Below are 27,905 nucleotides of genomic sequence, written 5' to 3' on the forward strand. Positions count from 1 at the left end.
ATGGGCCAGCTTCATGCACCTTTCAATATGGTTGCCACTAGCCTTGATGAACTTCATGAAGGCACCACTGAAATATTTTGTCTACGGTATTTTACACATGATGTCAATTATCCCAAAATATATTGCCTGCCTGAGTATCAAGATGAAATAGCGCATTGGTGATTATAATGGATTTTTAATGTCGTTGAAGAAATGAGTAAATGAAACGAGTTAATGAATCTGGGGAGGATGGAGGCGGACTTGGAAAGTCGCTATATGTCAACGGTCGGTGATTTCCAAATGGATAATTGAAGGTTTATTGGGAATTGAAAACAATTTATATTTGAAAAAATAATGATCGGAAATGTCTTATGTAATTTTAAAGAATTTTCCGCTCCAACTCTGAGTAGAAGGATCATTTTTTTTAACCTGTATGCCCAATGACTGCTTTCCAATCATTGATTCACCTTGTCTCAAAGGGCGACCCAATACAGATCAATTGATATTGAGAAATCGGAATTATTAAAGGAAATCCCGCCCTTATTAAACGAGCCTGACGCTAACCTGGATTTTTTCCCTTCTGCAAATGCTAATTTTAAGCCTAAAACCTGTTGCAGGGTCAATTGTGACATCATCGTATTACCCGTATCTCCTGGACGAATCATTCTAGGACGAATTGCGCGGCCATTAAGGTGCCAGGGGACATTTTCCTCCAATTTTTCATGTCGCAGAAGGAAAGGGAAGATGGAAAGGGCAATATTCTCTGGGAAGGGAGATAAAAGATTGCTACCCCAAAATATCAGTGTGAGGAATAATGGGGTAGGGGGAGGGATAATCTGGGAAATATCCGAAGAATGCAAATGGGAGGGGCGTGAAAATAAATAAAACGGGTAAAGGATGAGGGAATGGTGTGTGGAGTTAGTTTCGAGAGAGGGAGGTCGGTCGGTCGGTAGGCAGGCAGGTAGGTAGGTAGGTAGGTTGCTTGGCTAGGTAGGTTGAGTAAGAAGCATGAGGAGGTTGTGAAGGAGTTGACGAGGGTGGAAGGGAAGGGAGAGAAAGCGAATGAATGGAGGAACCTTTTATAGATGGATAAGGAGGCGTGCCTTCGCCCGATCCACCCCCTCCTCCATACCCTCGAGGAAGCGATTTGGTTCGGAGTGGAGGCGTGGGGAAGAGCACGCAGCTGATCGTGACGAAAGCTGCCGAATGGAGGTGCAGTAAAACGCTTTTTTTTTAAATTCCTTTTTTACTTTTAGAGCCGCGATATAAAAACTACTTTCCTTGTGGATGCCCACTAATTTTCGCGAAAAGTATGCTGAAAGTTGCTGATGATTGCCACACTGATAAATGGAGGAGAAAGCACCACCAAAGAAATTATGGTGGGAGGATTGGTGCTATTGATCGTTGATCCACATCCGGTTTCTATCATGGCACTAAGCATCGGTATTTCAATTCGAAGATTGGTTTACTTCAGTCCTTCATTCTTCGCTATTCAGTGTTTATTTCCTCACACCCTGGTAGATTCTCACTTGAGTCCTTCCTAATTTGTCCCATGTACTTGTCTCTTGTTCTTCCTCCTGGCCTTCCCTTCAATTTCCATTTCCGTTATGGTTCTAACTGATACATTTTGCCTATAAAGGTATGAGTCCAATCCATCTAGTTTTTCCTCGTAGTGGAGTTCTCTCTGAGGTCCTTTGCTATCCTATTCTTTTATATTAATTATCTTATATATTATATTATACTTTGTCTATTTAATCTTTAGCATTCTCCTTCAGCACCATGTCTCAAAGGATTATTTTTCTTTAAAGTCTTCGCTGGACCTTTTTTCCAGTGTTCTATGTGTCCGATCCGTTGAGTGCCACAGGCCCCGTACGAGGGTTTAAACGAAGTGTTGCCTTGTTTGCAGCCTCGGGTTCTCTGAACATTTTAGGTGCCTATTCTTCATGAACGCCTTTTTAGCTTGAGGTATTCTTTACTTGATGTCGGTTGAACTTCTTCCATCCCAATTTACACTGATGCCCAGGTAGATGAAGGAGTCCACTTGCTCTAGTTTATCTCCTCGGATTGTTATATACGTCGTCAACTTCTCTCTTCCAAACACAAGCGTTTTATCAATTTCTTTAGCATTTAATGCATTTATATTTTGGCAAGGCATTACAGAGAACGAAAAATTAATGCAAACAATTGTGTATTTTTTTCAATGAAGTGTTGGTGTTAACTAAGGGTATGATTTATGCAAACTAGTTGGATCTAATGTACAAATTCGACTGTGACCTGTATACTGTCCCGAAACTCACGAATCTGTAATGCCAGTAATGTTGATTTTTAATGCATATTACTGGGTAGTTAACAACGATAAAGTTTGTTGATGGTAGTAGGAGCGGATCTTGTATTAGGGCTGCTGGGTCTGCAGAAACCCAAAAATATAGATATAGATAAACTGAATCCTAATATTAATTAAAAATAGCAATTTTCCACAAAAATAAAATTTAATGCGACCGGTTTCAATGTTACTACATCATCATCAGGACCTGATGATGATGTAGTAACATTGAAACCGGTCGCATTAAATTTTATTTTTGTGGAAAATTGCTATTTTTAATTAATCATGATATTCCACCATATCACGCCTGAAACGTCTCTTTTTTGAATCCTAATAATTTTAAATTATCAAGGATTTGTTTATCTCTAACCCACTAACATTTTCATTTTACTTTCAAAATGAAAGCTGTAAAAAATATAAAATCGTATTTCAATCCATTCAATCTGGCATTCAAAACGCAATCAATGGCGTAGAAGTAACATGCCAAATCTATTCGAGTTTATTATAGCGACAGTTTCCCTATTATAAGATTTTATTTTTCATAAACCTTGGTAAAATTCTTTTTAGTTTTCATGGGGAGAATTACTCTTGGTCGTTTATGAAAAGTTTGTGCAACTGCCTCATATTTCGCATTAAAATGTCACGTAGTGCAGGGTTGTATATGCTGAAGTACCCATTCAAAAGCAGTGAAGCGTTTATTTTCATCGGTTTGCTCTGCGTCCAATTGAGAATGAAGATGTCTTCGTGCTCCCCCGTTTTCACTTCTCGTTCCTCTTCGTGCACCGCAAGTGCGCATTGGGATAAATTTGTTGCATAATCGCGAAGGCGAAACCATGCCTTCTTGGAGACAGACACATCATGAGAAAAAGTTCTTCATGCGATATTCCGTTATTACGGCCAGTTCAGTACGCGGAGTAATTAATTAAGGTTTCTTGATGAAGAATTCTTGAGGGAAATGATAAGCATCAAGAGGTTGCCTGCGACTGGCTTATCTCTCAAGTCGAGTGTCCTGTAGGGTGTTTTCATTGTACATACAGATGCTTGTAAAATTTCTAGTTTTTCTAATTCATGAACTCATGCGCCATCGCGTTTTCTCGAGGGAATGCGCTCCTTGTGCGGATGGTTTTATTTCAGTTGCTCAACTAAATTATGATAGTCTTCCCATATATGTTAAAATAAAATAAAAATTAAGCTTTTTCCATTACATCATGAATTATGGCAGTTTTTATGTAAATATAGGAACGGCAGTAGGATAAATAAATCACTTCTTCATTACTAGCGTTGAAATTTGTGGCTACTAAATTTCTACCACTCCCATTGCATTACAGCTTTTCCGGGAGAAGCAATACATAAATAATATAGCATATATACAGTATTAAATATTTTAACTTGCTCTTCTGCATCTCATAATTTACAAAGCGTATCGTATTTATGTTAGGCGTGTATTTGAGGCCTTTGAAATGTGGATGTGGAGAGGAATGGAGATTGTAAAATGGGTATAAAGAAAAACAAACCGAGTGCGAAGCATGGTGGAGGAAGAGAGAGGTTGGTTGGGAGATTTCCAAAGGAGGCAGGAATGATAGATGCAGAGCATTTTGTTTGACGATTGAATGCTGGAGACAGTAGTAGGGGTAGGACGTAAAGGTAAACAAGCTAGGCAGAGGAAAAGGATGGACATGTTGGACTTAACGAAAGGATACAGTATTCGAAACTGTCGATCAGTTTATTGCAGCGTGGGGTGTCAGGCTGTATCTTGTTAGACGAAGCTAAGGAGTGTAGCGAAGATAAGTATGTGTCCATTCAAAACCTACCTTAAACGGTTGAGTACCAATGATTATTGAATTAATCGTACTTCTATCTGGCGATTCCAATAAATGACCAACATCGACAGTGACAGATATTGTCAATATAATATGAATCTTATTATCGTGAAGTTAATCTGTTTTCTGTATTTATAATTTTCAACGTGAACTTTCCGAAGAATATTTTTGTAATTTCTAAAAATATTTTTGTCTAATTGTTCAGTAGTATATTCATCCTCATACTCCAATTGTATTCATACATTTTATTATAAAATTAAACAATCTGCTCTTTATATCGATAGGATCGATGTAAGTGCTGAAGTGAATGGAAAATGTATTTGTGAAGAAACGAAATTTGTTCCAGTTTTGTTTATTTTTGCAGTCAAGTGAAATAAATAATAAATAAAGAAAGGGGGAGAGTTAATTCAATCTTTCTCATTCGAAGTTTGTCTGGGTAATGATAAGTAATAATGAGTATTGGATTGAAAACAACAAAAACAACCTGCAACTGAAGGTTTGACTTGGAAGATCTAATTCAATTTCGCAGTATTGGTGAATATTGCGCATTAAAAATAGGTAGTTGTTTCTTTGAATTAATTATCATAATTATTTAAAGTTTACTCGCTTCAGCTCACTGGTTATTCATTCCAGTAATTATTTAGGGGTGACATATTGACAAGCACTTATGGATTAGGGTTGGTGTTATTATTATTAGTAATCACGTGGCCAATGTTGGCTAAACTTAAATCATTCTTCCCATAAACGCTCGTCTACTTTAAACCTTTTAATTCACTTTAATCATTTCTGTGACATAGTGAAAGGAGCGGATTTCTCTCAAAGGCTCCACAGCTTGCGACACCGTCGGCACTTTTTGGGATGCCCTGACCCTTGCAAGATGGGTTGACATGACTGACTGACTCGTGCAAGTGTTGGACGCCGACAGAAATGATGCAGGACTATAAAAGGCTTTATTATAATGAGACCGCCGAAGAGTTGATGACTGGTGAAGCTGAGGGGTGCAAGCAGACGGGGAGAAGAGAGGATTCCATTAGAAAGCAATGCATCTCAACAGTGGGATTAAGAACGGGGTACAACTAAAATATCCATGTCCACGTTCGGTGGGAAAGATCATGAGAGGCGTTCGTACTTGACTCGCAATGCGGGCGTCTTAATACGGAATTTTTTCATCTTCATGTTCTTTCATTTTATTGCCGTCAAATTTCGCACCTCGCGACTCTAGGGCTAGATCTGAATGCTGCGGAAAAATGCAACAAACATCTGATGCCATTTCACTGGGTATCCATCCCTTGGAAAGATGCTCGAATTAAAATGTGGTGAGCCAGCTTCGTGATTTCCTTTTGTTTCGTCATCGATTCAAAGCTGATGATGCCCTCTTTAATGGGGACGTGCGCGATCAAAGATAAACGTTTTGTGTGCTCTGACCACTGTGTCAACGTGAATAATTTGAAACCCTTCCTCGGGATGACCTGAATATTTTTTTGAATAATTTTTCTTTATAAGAGAGCAGTGATAAATGCTCTCACTCAAATTAAAGAGTTTTCTTTTAAACTAAAACAAATAATGAAGACGTAATTTCTCAAAAATTGAATTAGCACGAGATCTCCTTGTAGGGATACAATTATGCAGACTTTTAATATTTTATGACAGTTATAACTAATGGAACAAATGAAAGTAGATATTTTACAACCCAGGTAAAATCATTTTTGAGGTCAGAAGTTTCCTAACGATTTACAGCTCCGTTTCTCGTAAAGCGTTTTTTTGTACACCTTCATATAGAACCATTTAAGGAGACCGAGTGGGTGACTGTACGAAATTAAGGCATTCAAATTTAAAAGATTCAAATTTAACCTCCATATGTTTGAAAAATTCATGAAATTTTAATAGGTGCAATAATAATTATTCTAATCGTAAGTTTGATTCATTCATGCCTTAAAAGGCCTTTTTACATTCAAATGTAACGTTTACATTTATATTGAAGTAGTGCTATGAGTGTGTCAGTTATTTATTCCGTATCAAGTGTCGGTATAAAACGAAACTAATTTGTGTGTTTGATCACAATATCCATTACACTTGAAGAGGAAAACCTCTCGCCATTCAGAAGAAAGAATGTAAATTTTCTTGCCAAGTTCACCCTAATTTTCTCGAAAATAAATATTATAATGAATCCTGAGCTAAAAAAATGTTTAGATATTGATTATGCTAATGGTGACAGATACACTCATCAGGAGAAACTGAAGATAACCTGATGGGTATTTAGAAAATGAGTAAAGTATAAGTCTTATAAAAACTTCAACCCTCAAAATTTGCTTAGATAAAATAGTGCTTATTTTTCAGGCAAAAAGATAAGAACTCTCGTTATTGTGCATGAGAAATGACCACTTTTGCTATGTTTCAGGTAAAATTTCAATCTCCTGGTGGTTAATCCAGTGAGACGTATGGAAAACGCAATGGATTGGCGTTATTGTCTAGTCCAGAGAGTATATTTGATGAATAATCGTTTAACGTACTCCTTCGTCCGATCCTGAGCAATTTTATCGAAGTTTTTCAGCAACTTTGCTAGGCATTGGGTTGGCGGAGCATCGGCGCAAGCTTGGCGTGTCTGGGTGTGGTGTCAACACCATACTCTACCGTCTCCGACTTCACTTGCGGGATTCTTGTGGCTTTCTCATATTTCTCTTCTGTTTGTCATGTTCTTACGCCTCCTCCATTCTGTTTTTTCTCTTCTCCCTCATTTTCCTAACCCGACTACAATTGAAGATATCCGGCACGTTTCCTATTTGTCTTAGGTCGGTTATTTGGCTGATGAGCGATCGGAGGTGATTTCCCATTAACTTAAGATTTTGGTTTTCTTCGAAGTTTTTGGGTGTTTCCCCACACATTCCAACGCTGCTGATGGATTGAGAGGCAGTCAAATCCGACGATAAAATACGCTTTCATTTACAGTCGTAGTTCGTGTATAATGGTGTCATTCGGTAGATAACGCTAATATCCCCAAACACGTTACGTGTCTATAGAGAACGTATGGCATAGGATATTAGGTATCCAACGGTTACAGTGTTATTGATTCTATCATGCAGGCGAATTAAGTAAAATTCTGTTTTCGAGCAGTCGGAACGGTTGTTCGTTTAATTTTCTGCTTTGGATATCACTAAGAGTGCGCGGCTAAACGGATTTCTACATCCGTGGACGGATTTCGCGAGGGCATCATTTGCGGGTACAATCACTTGCCTTAGGACGTGATGGTGACCTCCGGAGGACACGGAATCAAGTGGTAGGGGAAGATGTCATCAAAATTTCCTCTCAAGGAGGAAGGTGCGAGTTGTTTTGAAACTTTACCGTCCGTAAGGAGACGGAAGAAGAGAAAGAGAGAGTGGTGTGGGAGACAAACACCTCAAAGGCCATCCACTTAGTTTTTAAATCGCTCGGGGGCAGATTTGGCAACCAAAAGCGCCCACTGGAGACCCCCACCACGCCTTTCTCTCTCTCTTTCCATCTGACAAACACATTGTGCGACGCGCGACGGGGCGGGGAAGGAGCGGACCGCCAAGTCGTATTGACGAAGATACGTGGGGTGACCCACTTGCGCGGTCTGTTGCGAGTCCAGGTTCCTCGAAAAATCCCGGAGAGGCAAGACTCTCGAGGCGAGAAAATGTCTTGGGAGTCTCGATCCGGATGTTTTTGCTTTGGAATGGTCGCAAATTACGACGGAAACGAGCCCACCAATTTATTTGAAAGTGTCCGAATATAAAAGGGAAAAGGAATTCACTTTTTTCTCTGGCGGTTGACGGAGATGAATGATGCGAGGCGTTTAGTCACAAATCACTGGGTAAAACCCATGAATAAGAATCGGGACGGTTTAGCAAAACTGACTGAATAGTTTTATTTAACCACAACAGTCAAAGCAGTCGTATTAGTGAAAGTATATCAGGCTGGCCTATTATGCGTTCTACTTGAATGCTATTTTGTGTAATATGGCCAAATCGATCTAATGTTCACCTCATTCTGGTCAATGAAGTATCATGCATCATTACTGGTTGCAGCTTGTGGCTGAAAAAACTGACCTCAGAATTTTATTTGAAGTAATCGGTTGTATCTGGAATTTTAAATGGTTTGTATAAAAGGTTTCGGGAAAGGTTTCGAAAATTTACTTTAATTTCAGATATTGCTATAATGCCTCAAAATACTTCAGAATAAATCCCTTAAGCAACGACGCAGTTTTGCGAATATTTTGACGACTTGAAGACTCCCTGTTTGGCGGATTCCGGAAGGTCCTCAAGGGTACGCGTGCAAGCTTCTTTGACGGTACTTAGGGTGGGGTCCTTTGAGGGAGGATTTCAATTTGGGAATATGAAATAGTCTGTTGGTGCCAAGCTGGGATTCTAAGGTGGTTGGGGAATCGTCGCGATGCCGTTGCAGGAGGTCTTCGCAAGCAAACACTCGAGTCTACTCTTGGTCGTCCGTCAAGACCTTCTTGACAAGTTCAGCGCGGATCTTTCGCATTGCCAAATTTTCAGTGGTAATGGTGTACACTGCCATCTTATCAATGTCAATACTATCTGCGACCATGCCCACACTTAACCGATGGTTTGAATTCAGCACTTACGCACATGTCAGGAAATATTGTCACCTACACTCTTTATATAAATCTTTTACATGGCTCGTTAGGAACTTGCTGATTTACCAATCTGGTAATAACCATAATTTGTCAATATAAGGTGACTCATTATACGGTAGATGAGTTAATGATATCCTCCATTCCCTCTCTATTCACCATTTGTCTGCAAAAAAGATTACCAATATCGACCGATTTGCTAAAAAGTGTTTCAATTAATTTTAATGAAACTTGTTGTTGCTTAGCAGTTTCCGCATAACGTTGATAGAATGCTCCGCAGAATTTTTAATTTGATTTAATATGCGTGATTTTTTATTATGCGAGGGTAAAATATTTGTTCAAAAATTACAGTCCACTGTTATATCTCAAAGAGTAATGAAATATTTAGCCTCAGTGGGAGGCAGTGTAGTACTACCAACGAAATTGTTGGTCCAGGATTTTCATTCATTTGTCTTGAAAGCTTAGTAGCAACACCGAAACAACGTTGGAATTTGTCCAACTCTGCGGTCGTAGCGATATATACTGACATACTTTCATGAAAAGGTAGGGCGCTGAAAATTTTTGGCTGTTAGCGCCTTTCGATTTTTTTTGGTATGGCAAATATTTCACATGGTGGGAAGACCTTGTGTGTGATTTGATACACTATTTTCGAGTCAACCACGACCAAACTAGAAATAAAGAAAAAAATGTTGATCCTTTAGGATTTCCGAAACGACTTTACCACCAGGATTATTTTAAATTTCAAATAATATTCAGCATTCGTACTCCTAAGTTCGTGCGCGGTTACAAGCAGCCTCTATTTAAAATCACTCCTCTGTGTTTTACCTATTTTATGCGTTCAGGAATTTTATTTAGTTCTGGGAATATATGACGAGAAGGTAAGAGTGATAGCGAATTTCAAAATGAAATATTATCTTTTAGGCTTCACTTAAAATAATTTTCGTAGTTTCAGGCGTGATAATGCGGAATTTGAACTCGATATTGGACAAATAGAAGCAATTTTCCTCTAAATATTTTTTTTAGACCATGACCGGTGTCGATGTAATACATCTTCAGGATGATGTAGTACTTCAGAACGGGTCGTGGTTTAAATAAATATCTATGTAGTGGAAAAGTGTTACCATGTGTTCATTGTTATACTCTCTCAGAATGTTCTTCCAGGTGTAGATTCGATTTCAGAAGATTGAATGCAGACCAGCGGAGCTAGATTTTTAAATCATTTTACGATTGACGTAGTAGTTTATATAAATTAGTAGAATGACGAGGTTAGTGAACACTCGTAGACCGAATGTTGAATATAGTAAAGTCTCTTGCATAAAATTTGAATCTAGTCTCTTTTAATGACAGAACTTACTATATAAAAACCTGCTGTGCTACGGTAAGATATATCACGAGTGTGGCATTAACGAGGTAAGTTCTTGAAGTTACCCTTTAAAATGCTATTTTTCCGTGGACGAATAAGGATCAGTTGTTGAAGTCTCCCAGAAGGTTGTTATTTGAACGAGGCGGTAGTCATGATTGTATGTAACTCATATCGTTTAAATACCGCAGTGAGGATTTAGTATCGCATGCGTAGAGTACTCGTTAACTCTTGATCTTCCCATGGTGTGCATCCTATAGATGACTTGAAAGGACGTGAATTTTAAAATGTGCATTATTTCCAAGTCTTCGTGAAAGGGGATATGTGGGGACGTGGGGGTGAATGTCTGCTTCAAAAGATTAACTTAATGTTATCACAAATAAAAATCCTAAAAAAATGAAAACGTAAAATTAGGACGTAGAAAAGGCTGTTGCAGTGAAATTCACGTATACTCGTTGATACCATGTCACAAAGGTTTTCTTTGATATTACGAGATTGATACTGCGGTATTAACAAGTGGCTGGCAACCCTGATCTCCGTTCACCTCCCGGCGTCCTATATTTAAAATTATCCTTTCTCCTTCTCGCCGTTTTATCAGATGTATTATCTTCATAATTTGTCTTTTGATTCATCTCATGGTGGGCACGAGTTATCCCAGTTTCAAGCATTGTATATATATTGAGACGACGAGGCCGTGCGGGTTTAAGTACCTAAAGGGATTCATGACGAAGAGCGAGATTTGGCTGCTCTGCGAGACTTCCAAGACAAAGGGATTTTTTTTAATCTTCTTATAATTCTCCGTCCTGTCGGTGATACTGGCTCTAGTATTATAACCTTGAACCTGTTATTTGGAAACGGGGACGAGGTTGATTAAAGAAAACTGAAATCCACGGTATTACATGTTTGCCAGCGGCTAAAGAAAAAGACGGTAGCGCCCAATTTTTGCGCGTCGGTTACAAATTATTTCATCGGCATTTCATCACAAGCGTCTTGTGGCTGGTATTTAGGTCGTTTTCTCGAGAGTCGTTGGTATTTGAATCACTCGGGCAAATTTAGTGGGAATTTTTCTCATTTCATACATTTTGTCAATCTGGGGCATGTTTATTTTATTGCCTGTGCACTTCTAATCCACAACTGCATCTGCTCATTACACTGCAGGTCGCCAAGAGGTATGTTGAGTGGATTCTGGAAGGCAGAGAACGTGAGATAAAGGGTTTTTGTTTGACGAAGTAAACCAAGAATTCATACGCTTTGGACGTTTCTTTTTTGTCTGTTTCTGTGTTTTCGTTCTTTTTTTCGCTAGTAATGTACATTATGCAGGTACATGTACCTGTGTACTACATGTACCTGCCGATAGATTAGGTCAGGTCGCGTATATAGAGTAGGTATATACTACCTTGATCAAAAATTTCCCGGAATTTATTCAGAAAATTAAAAATACAAGTTTATTCATCTAAATCTATATTGTCCCCTTCAAAGTAATCCCCATCGACTGCAACACACTTATGCCAGCGCTTGATCCAATCCTCGAAACATTTTTTATATTCGGTTTTCGGTATGTCCATCATTGCTTCCTGCGATTTTTCCATTACTTCCTCTCGGCTGCTAAAACGCGTTCCCCGTAATGGTTTTTTAACTCGATTGAACAGAAAGAAGTCACAGGGAGCCAAATCAGGTGAATTCGGTGGCTGTTGGATGGTATTTGTTGCATTTTTCGTCAAAAAATTACGAATAATGATAGCACTGTGCGACGGTGCGTTATCATGGTGCAAAATCCACGAGTTTTCTGCCCACATTTCTGGTCTCTTTCGGCGAATTGCTTCACGCAAACGTCTCATAACGCCCAAATAATACTCTTTGTTTACTGTCTGGCCTTTCGATTGACTCACGACCACTTCTGAACCGCTCGTGCCACTGGTAAACGACCGTTTTGTTTAGAGAATCGTTGCCGAAACACTTTTCCAACATTTCCAACGTCCGTGCGCCACTAAATCCGTTTTTTACGCAAAATTTAATACAAGTTCGTTGTTGCAAATTTAAATCCATTTCTGAAATTGTAAAAAATCGCCAACACACACAGAGATAGATGTACTCTTGGCTACGTAACTTTTGCAAATGTCAAGTTATGACACTAAGATTTAAAGAGAATATCAACAACAGATGTACCAATTTAACAAAAAAAACAGAACTCAAATCGGAACGATGGGAGCGCCACACGGTGGTTATTCCGGGAACGTTTTGATCAAGGTAGTATATAATCGGTGTTGTCATTAAAAAAAATTAATTTTAATCCGAAAACTGCCAGATTTTGGCCTCATACACCTGGATCCTACATGAATGAACAACAAAGAATAACAATTAACATCAAGGCCTTAGGTAGTGGTAAACCCACTTAGGCTGGAAGCGAACCCACGAACATGTTATGTGTTAGCAGGGGAGGAAGTTAGCTCCCAAGGCTGAAAATTACATTTGCTAATATTTTGTTTGTAAAATAATTTAATTTTATAAAATCAACCCAAAAATTTCTCAAAGAATTTAAACACTCCCCTTCCTAGTGTTCGTGGAAAGTGTGATAAGAACAAAAACGGCAGGTGAAGACAGAAAGGAGTTATATATCTTGTAACGGGTGATTTTACATACGTAAGAACGCCGGAGTAACAGAAGGTATTTGCTTTTCTATCAGCCATTGTGTGCACCACGGATGAAGAGAGAACGCTTTCTCAGGCCAACTCCTCGTCGTTGCCGCAACTGCCTTTTAATGAGCCTCCGCTTCCGCTGTGATTTTTTTCACCGGTTGTGACCGCTCTCCCCGTTGTAACTGTCATTTTTCAAATTGCGGCTGTATTTCCTTCATTACCGTACGTCTTAGCTGCCGGACTTCTCATAGCCGGAAATATGAGAGTCTTCCGAGAAAAGCTTCATGTACATTTACTTTCCACTGACGACGATGAAAAACGTATTTTTATGTAACTCGTAACTAAGGACGTCCCGAAAACCCGATTATAAGACATAAAATACTGTGCCGGGCTCATTTTAATCGAGGATTCGGTAAAAGAGTTGAATTTCCAATTTATAACTGGATTTCCTAAGTGTAAATTTGATAACGGGTATCATTTTCATGGGGATCTAAGTCTATAAAAATAACGGTAAGAAGTGTAATGTTCGTCCTTGACCTATCGTGGCCACCTGTTTTACTGAATTAGTAATTTAATTTACAATATACATTGAGAAATTTTTGTGACGGATGGATTAAAAATAATTCGATACATTGAGCGACTTGATTTTAGTGTTTTAAGGAATGGAGACCTTGGATAAATGTTTACTGATGATAGAAGTAAATGTACGTTGCAGTCACAAGCCCATCTAAATAGGAGACAAGAATTTGATTGCATTAAAAAATGCAATCAAATTCTTCAAAAATCAAAGCTTTTACAATGTCTTCGCAAAACCTCTAGGTGTTATTTTTCGGAATCTAATTTTACTTATGCAAATCTACTTCAAACTGAAGTATTATTAGAGCGGGGCGTTTATGGCTTATATGAGTTCATACCGTTTTGCTATGGTAGACTATAACAAAGATTAGGGCATTCAAATCTCTTCCTAGAGAAAAGTGATAGGTATAGTCTCTTACCAAGAAAAGTTGCTATGTCTTTTGAACAACCTTTACCTTTTTTGTGAAAACGTGTTTCCACTAGGATCTTGATACGGTACTTATGTACGTCTTGGCGTAAAATTCAGGTCATGTCGATAGTTTTTTTTTTGATAGTTCTCGATATTCGCTGATTCCCCCATCACTTTGGTCCGCCCTCGCCGCTCTCTTTCAACCGAATTGGCTTTAATAATCTGAAAACCCCCCATTTTTTGCCTGTCTTCTTTGCCCTCGGGGGCGGCAGTTTTCTTTCGAATCCTTTCTCGGCGAAATGAAGTTTTCATTCTGGCGTGACGAAGTAGTCTCCTCAAAATTTTGAACTCAGAACAATCGTAAGTTGTTTGACTTCCGAAGGCCGAAGAAACTGGTTCGTTCGGTTGAATCAACTATATCACTGTAATTAGAAATGACAGCCTTGTCCGACGGATTTTTTTTTAATGGATCGAATTCGTCGCTCCCAAACCCTCAGAAGTTGTGTTACTAATAATTTCTTCGATGGATAATTAAGGAGCATTGATTATTGATTTTTCTTTGTTGGCCATCTTACATTTTTATTGCGTATGCATTTAACAAGCGTATTTTGATGTGTGAAATATGTATTTGGTTCTCATGCATTGTATCCTAATTTTTGAAACAATTTTCATGCAATTGTGCATTAAAATATCCTTAGTTTATAGAATTTTCGATAAAATTTAACCGGGTTTTAAATTTAAATCTTCTTAAAATTATCTGAAATAATATCTTGGTTGTTTTATTGTGCTTAATTAGGTGCTAATGGACACCTAGAGCTAAAAATGAGTATTTTGTACAAGACATTAGATATGAAAATAGTGGTATTTAGTTTATCGCTGTATTTTGTGTAGTAATCTTTAATTAAAAATGAGCAATACCTTACATTACAATCGCATGAGAAAGGTGTAAAGTCATTTAAGTCTTTAGAAGATCTCGAAGCGCTTGTATACGAAGAATCTGAGAATATAAAAATATGCTCTGTTCTCGTACTCGATCAATTGTGCCATTATTAATTGTAAGTAATGGAGTAACGCTTATCCAATTTAGGAATTTGATAATTTCAGTCGTAAATCATCGCAGATTAGTGCCTCTAAACTTCGCTTTCCATTAGGAACCACTCGTCGATTAAGTGGTTGAATATCGATGGATGGAACTTTAGGTAAGGTTGTAAACATCCATATATAGCATTAATCAACGCCCTTATTTTTATTAGGGACTGATGAAAGCAATTGACAAGGTTAAACGGGGTATTCAGCAATTAAATTAAGACATCTTTGTGCCTAGTTGGGCGCCGGGGCCATATCATTTGCCATGGAAATGGTTGAAATGGTAATCGAATTTTCGGTGCGGCGTTATCGGTGTCCCAATATATTAATCTCGTCTTTCGTTGACTACTATATAATTTATTTGTTGTCTAATGTATTTAATATCTTAATAACCCTTCGTGCGTTTGCATGGTATCTGAACAATTTTAAATAGTTCAAAAAAGGTTTTGATAAAAATAACTTTTATCTAATTACGAACTTTCTTTTTTTATGATCTAAGTCTGCCCTAATTGAATTGAGAAACTGGAGTTACCTCTGGAGACTGGAAACTGGAGGAGAAATGTCCTTTTTGATGATTCTCAAGCATCTTTTAATAGCAAATATTCGTGACTGAAACGTAAAAGTCTATCTTTCTGTTTAAGGTATTGCCAAAACCACCACGCAAACTTCAGCCCTTGCTCCAACTCTCTTGAGTTTTATCTAGGAGAATGGCATCTAGTCAGTTCGTTGCCATTGATTCCAAGCATTTGAGCATTTAAAGATAAATTTATATGTAAAAGATTATTTTTACATTCAATTCGATATTATAAATAGTTGAATTCAGAAAATTAATTCGAAGTACATAGTTAGTTGATGACATCACCTATTTCTTCTCATTGGACAAGCAGATTCGTTTTATTACAAGGTTTCTTCCCATATGATCTTAATCGCATGGAGTGAAAAATTTACCTTGACTTTTTAGCATCCATTCAAGCATAAATTGTGGTCGGAAAGAACCCAACACATTTATTTCATTTTTATATCATGCAAATCCTTGTTATTTAGCTATAATCGGAAAATTTATTGATTTATAGGCAGAGAAAACACATTTTAGCTAATACGAATATCCTTTCGTGAAAATACCTTTTAAATTAAAAAAAATTAAAAAAATAAAATATTAAATTCATGCAATTGAAGTCACCGTCGTGGATCGTAGTGAAAGACGTGAAACCTATGTTAGGCGTTTTTTTCAAAGAAAAGGTATCAGTTTTATATCTATAAATAAAAGCATCGATAATCACCTTAGTTATCTTTCATATATTACTCACACTTCTTCCATTGGAGTAACTGTGGTGCTATGGATGCAGAAACCATTTCTAGTAGATACATATTTAACTTGGTAATATCGAAGAACTCTTGAGGTATCGTAGTGATATCAGTGAGGTAACAATAGTCACAAGAGGCAAGCATAGCCTTCAAAAACCTTCGAATGGTCGTATCTCACACTTTCTCCCTCCAAACAAAAAATTAAAAGACCCCTGGGGTGTCAGAATGAGGTGGGTTCTGTGAGGAAAGTTTTCAGACCTACGCGACGGGCTGGCTTCTTTATCTGTTTAAGACTCCTTGTATTTTTATTATTCATATTTTGTGTGTGCACACGTTCAATAGGTTAGCTTACGGCGCTCATATCTTAAAAAATTAATCGCAATATTTTTGCTGATTCATTTTCGGGTTGAATTTTGACAAAAAACTTGTAGCTGTCTATCATATTCCATACGTCCGCCTATTTAATCGTTTCATCCACATGCATGTCATACTCAGTGAGCCTTCAAGAGAGTGTGTGACAGAGCGTGTTAAATATACCGGCCATTATAATAATGTGATAGTGGGTAAATGCGGTGCTTTGGTAAAAGGGATGACGACTTGGCTTTACGATTTTAATTACGGATTGTCTAAAGTAGGGTATCTTTGAGACCACCATTTTTGTATATATTTGTGTGGAAGTGGAGGAAGTGTGTTCAGGTGTGACATTCCGTTATATATCACTTATTTTATCCGGGTGGTCTAATCTGTTGATATAGTCGGATATCTAAACAATGACCACGGTGTCGCAGGCAAAATCGAGTATGCCTTCCCTTTCTAGAGTTCCAAATAAATCCTTCTTGTGCTCTTTGAACTGGAGGGATGTTTATTTTAGCTTGTTCAAAACTCGGTCACTTCTATTTCTCATAGTTTTATGTAATCACCACATCTGGTCTTCTTTCAATTTCGTTTAATTTCTAAACTTGTACACTCTTTACAGGATTTAAAGATTCATTTCAACGTCTCTATAGTGAAAATAATCCTTGGTATTAATTTGCAGTGATAGACGTATAAATTTTAGGGAAAATCTTGGTATTTCAAATACAATACTGATATTTTCCAATTCCGTTCACAAGTATTTACTTTTCTACTAGTATTTCTAGTTGCTGAAGTTATCGAAAATCGGGGAAGGTTACACGAGGACGTTTAATTAAGGTTTGCGCCAAGTTTAAAGTGCCCTATAATTTTTCAACAATTATTCTTTCTTCAGAAATTATTTTTACGATAGGGCTTAAATAAATTTTCGTTATAATCAACGGCAAGAGACATACTTAAATTTCAGAAAAGAAAAAAAACTAGAAGTAGTTTTGGCCAGACTTCATGGTGATATCGTGATACGTTTTTGCCATGAAAAAGAATTAAGATTTTGTTACACTGAACTAAGAAAGTTGGATTATTTCAAATAGAAAGATTTACTAATTTTCATTCATCATAGATTCCTGTTTGATCTTTTTCTTCCTATCGCAATGGGAAAATTTTTTATGCCAAGATTCCTACATTGAAAACATATCTTCGCAAAGAACAACCAGCATTAACAGAGAGTATTCCCTATAGGCGGAATACTTTAATGTAATGTAAGGCAGTGTGTAGTATGAAGCTCAGTATGTGAAAACATAATTCAATTATTTTTTACTGTTAGCAACTCTTGCTAACATTTTCACCTTGGGGAAAGTTTAAGTTTTCTTGTTCAGGAACCTGGTGTGTATTTATCTGAAGCTCTCTTGACATCTTTTCGATTACGTTGGTGCACGCGCGATTCAGGCATAGAGGGACGAGGCATTTAAGGGCCCAATTGGAGACAGCCTCGATGATTTCCTTCGTCGCCCACGGGCTGAGTAGGGCGAGAAAAGGGTGTGGTCCGGCGAACCTCTAAACCGTGTCACAAGGGAGGAGCGTATTATTAAACATACCTCCCGCCCTTGCTTTTTCAAAGATGTCTTCCATCTCTCTCTCTCTCTCTCTCTCATCGGCTAGCTTGATCCATCAGGCTGGGGCGAGGTATCCTTTCCTTTCCGCCCGTTCTTATCTCTTTGCACTTTCTATGATGAGTCTTCCTTTCATTAAAACACGAAATCACTGCTGTTTTCTTCTCATCCTTATCCAAACCGCGTCCCTGTTACGGGGCTGCCTTTTGCTTTTGTTTGCATTTTAGAGAGGGAGGTGGATGTGAAACCATTGTGCTTTTCCCTACCAGAGGAGAAATGTTACGCGAGGGTTGGTTTTAAATTATTTCAACCATTGCTAATGAAAAAATAATTTAATTATACTTGATCACTCAAGAAAATCACATCATGCAAATTCTCACAAGTGAAACTGTCGTTCGAGAATTATTAAAGCGTCAATGAAACCATTGAACACGTTTCAATTTGTTTGTTTCATTTTAATATGTCTTCTGATTACCGTGAAATAAAAATAGAAGTTTATTTGCAAATAGTTTACGTATTCGTTAAATTCATGCAATTGAAGTCACCGTCGTGGATCGTAGTGAAAGACGTGAAACCTATGTTAGGCGTTTTTTTCAAAGAAAAGGTATCAGTTTTATATCTATAAATAAAAGCATCGATAATCACCTTAGTTATCTTTCATATATTAATAATTCTTACAATGTAGGGGATAAAAAAAATCCAAAATGGCCTTACCTAATTTAAGGCCAATAATTTACCGTCATGATGAGTCACAATGCGGAAATAGTGCAATGCAATGACACATAAAACTTAAGATTACCGCAGCTTTCTTCGAATCGGAGTTGAATCATCCAGCAGCGTTTTACATTCCTGGAAAAGAATTTTCCAGATGAAATAGAATATTGGGTTTTTATGGGTTTAAATTGTGCCGCTTCAAATTACCACTGCCATCATTACTTGAAAAAAATAAATCGAGTAAGAATGTGCCCATTTCATATTGAATTGCTGTCACACAGTGTGTTTTCACTAAATCTAAGACGTATCTACCTCCAACACGTAATGTACCATATATTTTTTTGCCAATTGTTTCTGCTCAGGGTGAATCTACTGGCAATAATCAGGTTTTAGAAAACGGTAAATTTGTGTATTTTTCATGACCTCGGTTCATTGTTAAAGGCTTCGATTATGAAATTATTTAGCAAAAGTTTTTCAGAAATATTCTCGGAACAAGCTTAAAATCTTAAATGACAACACAAAAGTCAAATGACTAATGTCTGAGCATTGATCACGTCGACTTCTTCAATTCCGAGCTCACTCTATGCACAATTACTGAACAAGCCAATTATCACTTGATTGGCATTACTTTTTCATATGGCATATGTCAGTGCTTCTTGCAAGCCATCGTCAAGATTTGTATAAAAAGTTTCGGAACAATGGACTTATTTCAGATATTGCTGCCATGCCTCAAAATTCTTCGAAGTGCATCCTTTGACCGTCGACACACTTCTGCCAAGGACTTTTTTACGACTCAAAGACTCCCTGGTAGGCGGATTCGGGAAGGTCCTTAAGGGTACGCGTGCAAGCTTCTTTGACGGCCTTTAGGGTCCAATGGCGGTGTCCTTTCTGGGAGGATTTCATATTGGGAATAGGAAACAGTCTGCTGGTGCCAAGTCGAGACTGTCCAAAAAGTCGGGGTCCTCTTCAAAGCGTTGCAGAAGGTCTTCGCAAGCAGACACTTGACTAAGCTTTTGGTCATCCGTCATGACTTTCGGAACGAGTTTAGCGCAGATCTTTCGCATCGCAAAATATTCAGTGATAATGGTTTGCACTGTCATCTTATCAATGTCAATACGATCTTCCATCATGTTAATCTACGGTCTGAATTCAGCACTTCACATCCACGTCGCACGTTGTCGTCGATTCTTGACGTCGACGGCCGTCCACCGCAGGGCTCGTCCTCCACCCCTCTCTCTCTGCCATCGTTAAAGAGCTTGTGCCTCTAAAAACTGCAATTCGTGGTATGCCTTCATCCTTGAATACTTGGAAAATCAAGCCCAACGTCTCCGTACCCGATTTGCCTAGCCTAGCACAAAATTTGATGCCGTACTGCTGTTTAATCGTTCGCTGCAGTTTTGCGCTTGTACCGAATCATTCAACAGGAACACACACACGATCTAGCCTGAAAAAACGCTCGAAGGCGATTGACGCTTGGCGCGTGTTGAAGATCGGACCTGCCACCACCGAACCTACTCGGTGCAGGCGTGCTGTGACGTACTGTCACGTCAGGAAGAAAATGCTCCCTATATTTTTTATACAAACCTTGTATGTGCCTTCAAATCAATCTTTAATTGCATTTTGTAGCTTAAGTGGTTGCAATTGGAACAGTTTTTAATTTTTAAAATTTTATTGCAGGTATCATGTACCTATTCCCATTATATTGTGAAAGAATGTATTTCTTTCGTTTATGTTTCGAGCGAGTTTTTCACTCAGAACAATTAAAATTAATCTTAACGGTTCCAATGCTCTTCTCGGCCTTGGTATCCTAACGTTATACTCAGGTTTGTGTTCAGAATATTACCCTCGAGGGAACCAAGCTGACAAGCCACTTACGGCACACTGAACACTCAACCCTGACCCACGAATGAGGCAACTGACGAAAAAATACTTTACGCGTCCCTTCATGTAGGAATACGCTCCCCATGTTACGCTTGATCCTATATGAATCTAAAATGCGCCTCTGGTGGCTCAGAATCAGCAGCCAATGGAAACTTTACATTTCGCCTGGTAACAGTAGTTTTACCCTACAGTAAATGGCAATTGCTTAATCACTGTTGCATATAGCTAGTGGGAGTTAATTGCCAAGGAGTGTAAGTGAAAGGAAGCGTATTTTATAATTGTAACAGGAAACGGAGGCACTTATTATCCCTTTATTATCCTGGGCACCATGGAAAGAGAAAAATTTATGGTTGTTATCATGAAGGTAATTAGACCGTGAGACGAAGGGATAACATTATTCCTAGGGATAATTTGTAAATTCGTAATGTTTGGGAAACGATGTGGTTGAGATATTACGCTCGTCATCGGCAGTGTCGTTTACAGGTTCATTTAAAATGTTTCTAACTGGTACTGGATGTGAAATTTATGAATAAGGATAATATAAGTGTGGAAAAATCATCCATTTTAATGGATTTCATATCTCGGTGAGCCGGATCACGGAATAGTTTAAGGCGGTAAATTGTTAATAGCAGAGATATAGTTGTTTATTTGGAATGTTTTACCTACTTAGGTCATTGGTATGAATCATGCCGTAAAGTGATTGCAGAACCATTAACTTTCAATTTAAAATTCACTATCGAATGGTCGACGCACCCTTTATCAATTACGGAATTTGCGATGAGAAGTCGGCCACATTCCCGGAGGGTATCAAAAGAAAGCCATACGTAATTATTGGAATACTTAAATTTGAATATTTAAGTTAAAATTCGATTAAACGCATTATTATTGATTAATATCAATTCTTGAGATCTGTTGTTAACAAACTCGAACCACTTGTAAATGAGGGAAGAATTAACTTTGCAGATTCCACTAGTATTTTGCACAACCATACGAAACCATGATCGTGCGAAATTAAAATCCTAGTGAATCGTAAGAAGTTAGACTCCCTTCAAATACGCCTAGCATGAAAGACTTCGATCAAGTAACAGTGTCTGAAATGGAGTAAGTTAAACAGAGCCTAATACTATATGTCCACTTCCTGCCTAGAGACTATCGGCTCAGTTGCGTGCGCTGGGTTACGTACTCTTATAACGGTGGCACAATACCTTCCGCAACTCTAGTAATTGCGGAAGCATGCCAATTCTTCGATGATGCCGTCATTGTAATGACAGAACTTCCCATCCCCTGTTAATTTATTGAATGTGTTTACGGAATGTAATTTTGTGGAATTTGTATGCAATCAATTCATTATTTCATTCTATTCGAAGAGAAAGTGTACTTGGTTCTCTATATAATGCATGTTTAACTGGGGATGATTAAAGCTCGATTGAACATATATAATTAATTCTTCATTTATCAGCTTAATATCACTAACCACAAGGCAAGAAAAGACGAAAAACGCCCAGGCTATCTTAAATTCCTTATTTCAAAGAAGTTTTGATTTTTTTCAGAGGAACCGTTTTCAAAAGCATACATATGTATAGTTCATTATTTTATTTGACCATCACCCAATTCATCGCCATTTTGCGGTCATACTTTAAAACCTTCCATCAATGGATGTCATGGGAGGTTTGTATTCATGTGCTCTCTTTTTTCTCGCACACAAATGCGCTCATCAGTCAAAGAACACAAGGCATTAAGTTGGAAAGAAAAACTTTTACTCTTTAAAGATTGTTTTAAAAATACATTCATGTGGAAGTTATATTGTACATTTAGGTGAAATTATATTTGGAGGTATCCTGCGATTTTAAAGCAATGTGTTTTTATGCTGCTTTATTGGATCAAAATTACTTGCATATGTAATATAATTATCGGCAGTTTTCATCTAAAAAATAGATATTAATAGAGAAATTAATTTCCATTGTAAATATGTTGTGAGAGATTGTTTGAGCTGTAGTTGATTATTGGTTTTAGTTTCATTACATTAGTCCAGGATATTTTATGCTGCTTTCTATTGATCACTTTTGACGTTTAATATTAATAGACCGAAGGAACGTTTCTGAGAGGTTGGCTATCCTTATTTGCCATATTAATACCAATTCCTCAGTTATTAAACTAATGTTCTTAACCTCATATATTATTTAAATTAATATTTGTTTACTTACATTAATTAATGTAATTTATTAACCTAATGCCTAATGTTTAACCTAATATTTTAGGCAGTGGAGTTTGGGTATTTTGATGACAAAAAAGACGGGATTCTAATCTTCTCTCATCTTTCCAATGCAACATGAACTTCAAAAAGCTAGTAAGAAATCACCTCTTTTATTACCCTAAAAGCCTTCATATTTTCAGTCCAAATAATTCCATGTTGGACTTGTGAAACGGGACTAAAAAGTTCACCATTTCACCATACCCCTGCCATATTTCTAACGTGTAACGGTTATACCTCTTGCATTCACAATATGTTCCTGTTGTTGACTCTTTATGTGTGCTTACACATATTTCCAATGTTTTGCGAAATTCGGATGTTGTAATTGCTGCGCATTCAATAAATTAAGCCATTTGAAGAATCTTCATGCATTCTCGTCTCTTTAATTTCCATTTTAATATGCTAATTCTTTACAGAGTCTTTAACGTAGTCAAAAAGGCAACGTAGTTTTATTCACTATATGAACGTAACGCAATTCAAAATATTCTCTCTATATTACAGGTATTTGGTTTAAAATTTATGTAATTTGATCTGATTTAGTTCTCTTAAAGACATGTATTTCTCTTTACTTGACGGGCTGTAAACTTCGTAGTTCCAGGATTGACATGGTGGAAATTATCCATTACGGAAAGAATGTACAGTTATGTTGATTCCACTTTCGTGAAATTAACATGGCTGTGTTTAACTTTCCGTTGATGAGTTGTATCAAAAACATTTCCCTAATTCAGATGGATAGGAATACTGCGTTCAGCCTGCCAATTATATTTTCTCCGAGCCACTGTAGTGAATGTTTTACTTTGCCTTTTTCATTGATAAAGCTATATTATATCTGCAGAAACACACTGCTAACGATCTTTACCGGCATTACTTTCACTATTTTTCCCGTCACTCGTGGAATCATACAGCCCTAACACTAACATGTCGCAATCTTCTTATGACCGTCTATTAGTTAAGGTGATCACTGTCTGACCCACGGATCACAGGTTAGACCCACGTGCCATGCGTTGAACGTCACGAATGTGATTTACTGAATCACATTAGCATGAGATTTTGTTGCGAACTTACCTCAACCGTAGGTGAATTATTGCAGCAAAATCTGACTAAATGATCTATTCGACCATTCTTCAACCGTGTAAGTGGAAAGATAGGTGACGTGGGAATAACTTTTTATTGTCCATCGTCCTCGTTTAAGAACAACGTATCCTCACATGTTTGTTGCGATTTTTTAGAGGAGAATTTTGAAAATTATGATTCTTCGTATTTAGCATGTGCCACGTCTCGTCCATTCCTTACAAAATTGATTGTAGGATCTAAATTATGTACTGTCGTACAAAACGTATTATATGTACCTAGCTACCAAGGTGTAAATCTATACGTGTTTAAATTACGAACGAATAGTGCAATGGTCATGATTTATTATGCATTGTATTTGATAAACTACAATCATATTGTTAAAAACAATTTATATTCTTGTAAAAGTGTGTAACGATATAACTTTTATTTTCCAGAACGTATGTACAGCAATACGGAGAAGCAAAGGCATGATGGATGGTTTAATAATCTGGCTCATCCGGACTGGGGATCGATCGGTGAGTTGTAGTTTTTATGTATTAACCCTTCGAGTGTAATGAGATTAGATTTTTTTTCAATGCTGTGTTTTAAGTTAGTAAGCAACCGGTGACATATTACATTCATCAATACGACAAGAATGCTTTATCACGCTGGTGGAAATTTCTCTGAAAGGTGCCTGCTGTAAACCTCAAATAACTTTCAATTTCAGAGCCCCCAAGGAGAAACCAATATGCCATTTGTTTCAGTAAAGACTGCCATTGAGTTTTTTCCATGAGTCTGACGTCACTGGGTGGAATGTTAAGTTAAAACCATCGAAACATTGTAATTGATCGTGTATAGAAATATTTTCATGAGTACTCATCCCAATCTAATTAATATGAAATTAAGTACAGCACACTATTCAGTTAAATGATTTACTTGGAAAGATATTATCATGATAATGCCTTAAATTTATTAACCTAAATTGGCAATGGCAATAGATTGCATTGGTACATATATTAACTTTAGGGGATCAAGATGGTGCGGGGGCTAACGTACTGGCTTCCCACCGTGAGGGCGCGGGTTCAAATCCCGGCGGTGTTGAATATTTTTCAGAGGTATCTCGATCCCTACTTGAGGTGCTTTGTGGAGGGCACTTTGAGTGAGTACGCCGTCCGTCGGATGGGACGTTAAACTGTGGACCCCTTGGCGCCTTTCGTAAAGAGTAGGCTAATGCCGACGCCGGGTTTCTCTCCACCCTTCATCCTTTCCTGTCCATCCCCTATGGCGCAAATGACCTTAGCTGTCGGTCGCCTCCCCTCAAAACTACTACTATATTAACTTTAATTTTGTAATTCATTTGCCGAATGAAATGCTGCACACTTTATCCCCAATGCGTGCACGTTAAATATAGGAATATATTCTGATGAAAGTATTACCTTAAACGTTCCTTTGTTATTAGAAGACATTTGGAAAACAGAATCTGATTATTACGGATTTACTCTTAAGACTTTACCATTGGAAAAAGTACGATATTGAGTTTATTTTATTATATTTGTAAACTATAGTACATGGAAATATTAAGATTTTAGTCTAAATTGTAACTTAGATGCTCGACAACGCATTTTTACGGGCTCTGGAATAATGCATGACAGTTGGATCGAAATGAATACATAAACATATGCAATCGAATTTGCAGGGCCATTTTCTCACTTGATACAACCATCCAGAGATATGAGGGGAGTGACGAAATGACAATTACTGTTTATTTAAATACCTAGATATATTCATACCGAATGCTATCATTGTTTTCATACTATCAATGCTGCCGCTTTTACCTTTCACCGCAATGGTAATTACCTAAGCCTTGTCGTGTAGAATGGAATCGTGCTTGGCCATCTACAGCATGAATACGGGTTAGGTTTGGACCCTAGGGGTAATTCAAAGGAAAGAGAGAGATTGTCTTTTTGTAGAACAGCGAAAGAAATAAAGATCGTTCATCATCTTTATCACCTATAATGATCCTTCCGCATGAAACAAAAGCTGTCATCATTTTAAAGAACTCGGAAAGTCACGTGTCTGAAAGACAAAGAGCGTCTTCCCTCGTCCATCCATTTGGTGCAAGTCACGGCGCGAATCTTTGAGAGCTGTTTTGCCTCCTGGCTGTTCATCCAACCATGTGTGCCGAAATGAATTGGAGGAAGAGTATTTGTTTCTTACTCGGCCTGCGAGCTTAATCCCTTGCGGTGGTATTCAAAGTTTTGGGATAGAGAAATTCTAGATTCAATGCGCTGGCATTAAGTTATTTTTTCTCCCATGTAGGTAATTGTGTTGGAATTCTACGTTTACCATGCGTGATTTTTTTTAGTTATCCATAGTTGAAAAGTCGGCTACGAAAATTACCTTTTGAGAATTTTAAAAATGTAGATTGAATAAAATTAGAACTGAATGATTTCATCTGTTGTCATGTTATTTACCCTTTGTCTCACGCAAACTGAGGCTACTGAAAGCCTAGAGTATTTCTCCTGTGCCAGAGATCATGCGTCTGATAAATCTTCCAAGCGGAGTGTTGATCTAATGGTAGAGCGCTTGAACCGCAAATAACACTTCTGGATATCGTTGATGGAAGATGGTTCTCTCAAAAATGACACGTCCACTCGTTTTCAACAGCTTGAACTTTGTGGACTGAGAGAAAATATAATTTCAACAGTGGGAAGTAATGGGACATTTATTACTTCAACCTTAAACAGTTTAAGTGAAAATTCACCCTTGTATCGCGCGCATAAATACTTAGTGGTAAATAGCCATTCCATTGCCTTTCTAGAATCTCATGTAACAATAAGAAATGTACAGTGTACGGGAAATGAATACCTCTATTTGGTACTTACCAAAGATTTGACCAACGTTGGTGCCATTTAGTTATCATGTTATAGTAAGGAGCATCCTATTACGTATCCCCTACTAGATTTATCATTATACTATTGACGTGGTAATCATGTTATAGTTAGTAGTTAAAGCAGGCATCCTATTACGTATCTACTTCATTGGAAACGAGGTCAATAGTCAAATACAGTAAAACCGTTTTCCTATCAATGGATGTAAATAAATACATGTCATAAAACCATTGCTACCGCTAAGGAGTTTAGGGAAAAACGCCTGCAGCTATCTCTCTGAGTTGCAACAAAGTTTTCTTAACGATTTATATTTAAAACGCACCTATCTAAAACATCGTTGCTGAAGTGAGCTGTATTGAAGTGTCTACTAGACACCAGAGAAGACGTACAATTTAAATTTCGTATGCATTGGATGAATTCCCTTGATCGAGCTTCGGGTACGGGTAAACGGCTTTTTTCTTCGATTTTGCCGCGAAAAGCTCTCTATTCCACCCGTTCTTATGTGGCGTGCTACCTCGCCTCGTTCATGTCACCGAACGAACCCGGAGTTTGGATTCGATAGGAATTTGGTGGAATTGAACGAAGTTTTTTTATTCGATTTATTATTTTTTCTGGAAACAATCGCGCCGAGATGGGCGTGGTCTTCGATCAAGGACGTCCCACCCCCGCAAAACCACTTCCCCCCGCGTGCCACCCGCCCTCTTCACCCCACACCCTCCCGTTTCTCGCTGCCCCCAAAAGAGCCGGCTGTCCCCTGACCGCCTCACCCACCTACCCGTCCCCCCTTCCTGCGCCGCTTTGCCTCCCTCGGCCCCGTTTCCCTCCCATTCCAACTGGCGCCGCACGATGGAATCCCAAGTCCTTGGGCGGTTCAGAGCCTTATCATCTTCCCGACGCTGGGGGTGATGCCTGTGCTCCGCAGTCGCAGACAGTAGGATATTGCCTCCCATCTCAGATTCTCGCAACGAATTGAGTCTTAGCTCGATAACCCAAACGAAATTGAGAAGACGGAGCGAACCTCGGATATAAAGTAGAAGAGAGATAA

At 38.0% G+C, this 27,905-nt stretch overlaps 1 protein-coding gene across 1 annotated transcript in view; it reads left to right on the plus strand.

Moving 5' to 3' along the window:
* Duox (dual oxidase) overlaps positions 1 to 27,905 on the plus strand; it is a 251,019-nt gene that overhangs the window by 37,817 nt on the left and 185,297 nt on the right. Inside the window, exon 2 of the mRNA XM_071589948.1 lies at positions 24,425 to 24,505. Coding sequence (XP_071446049.1) covers positions 24,425 to 24,505 — 81 coding nt within the window. The remainder of the gene's footprint in view (positions 1 to 24,424; positions 24,506 to 27,905) is intronic.

This window comes from Hetaerina americana, unplaced genomic scaffold (assembly GCF_022747635.1).
Source record: "Hetaerina americana unplaced genomic scaffold, ioHetAmer1.1.p SCAF_4, whole genome shotgun sequence".
Lineage (NCBI taxonomy): Eukaryota > Metazoa > Arthropoda > Insecta > Odonata > Calopterygidae > Hetaerina > Hetaerina americana.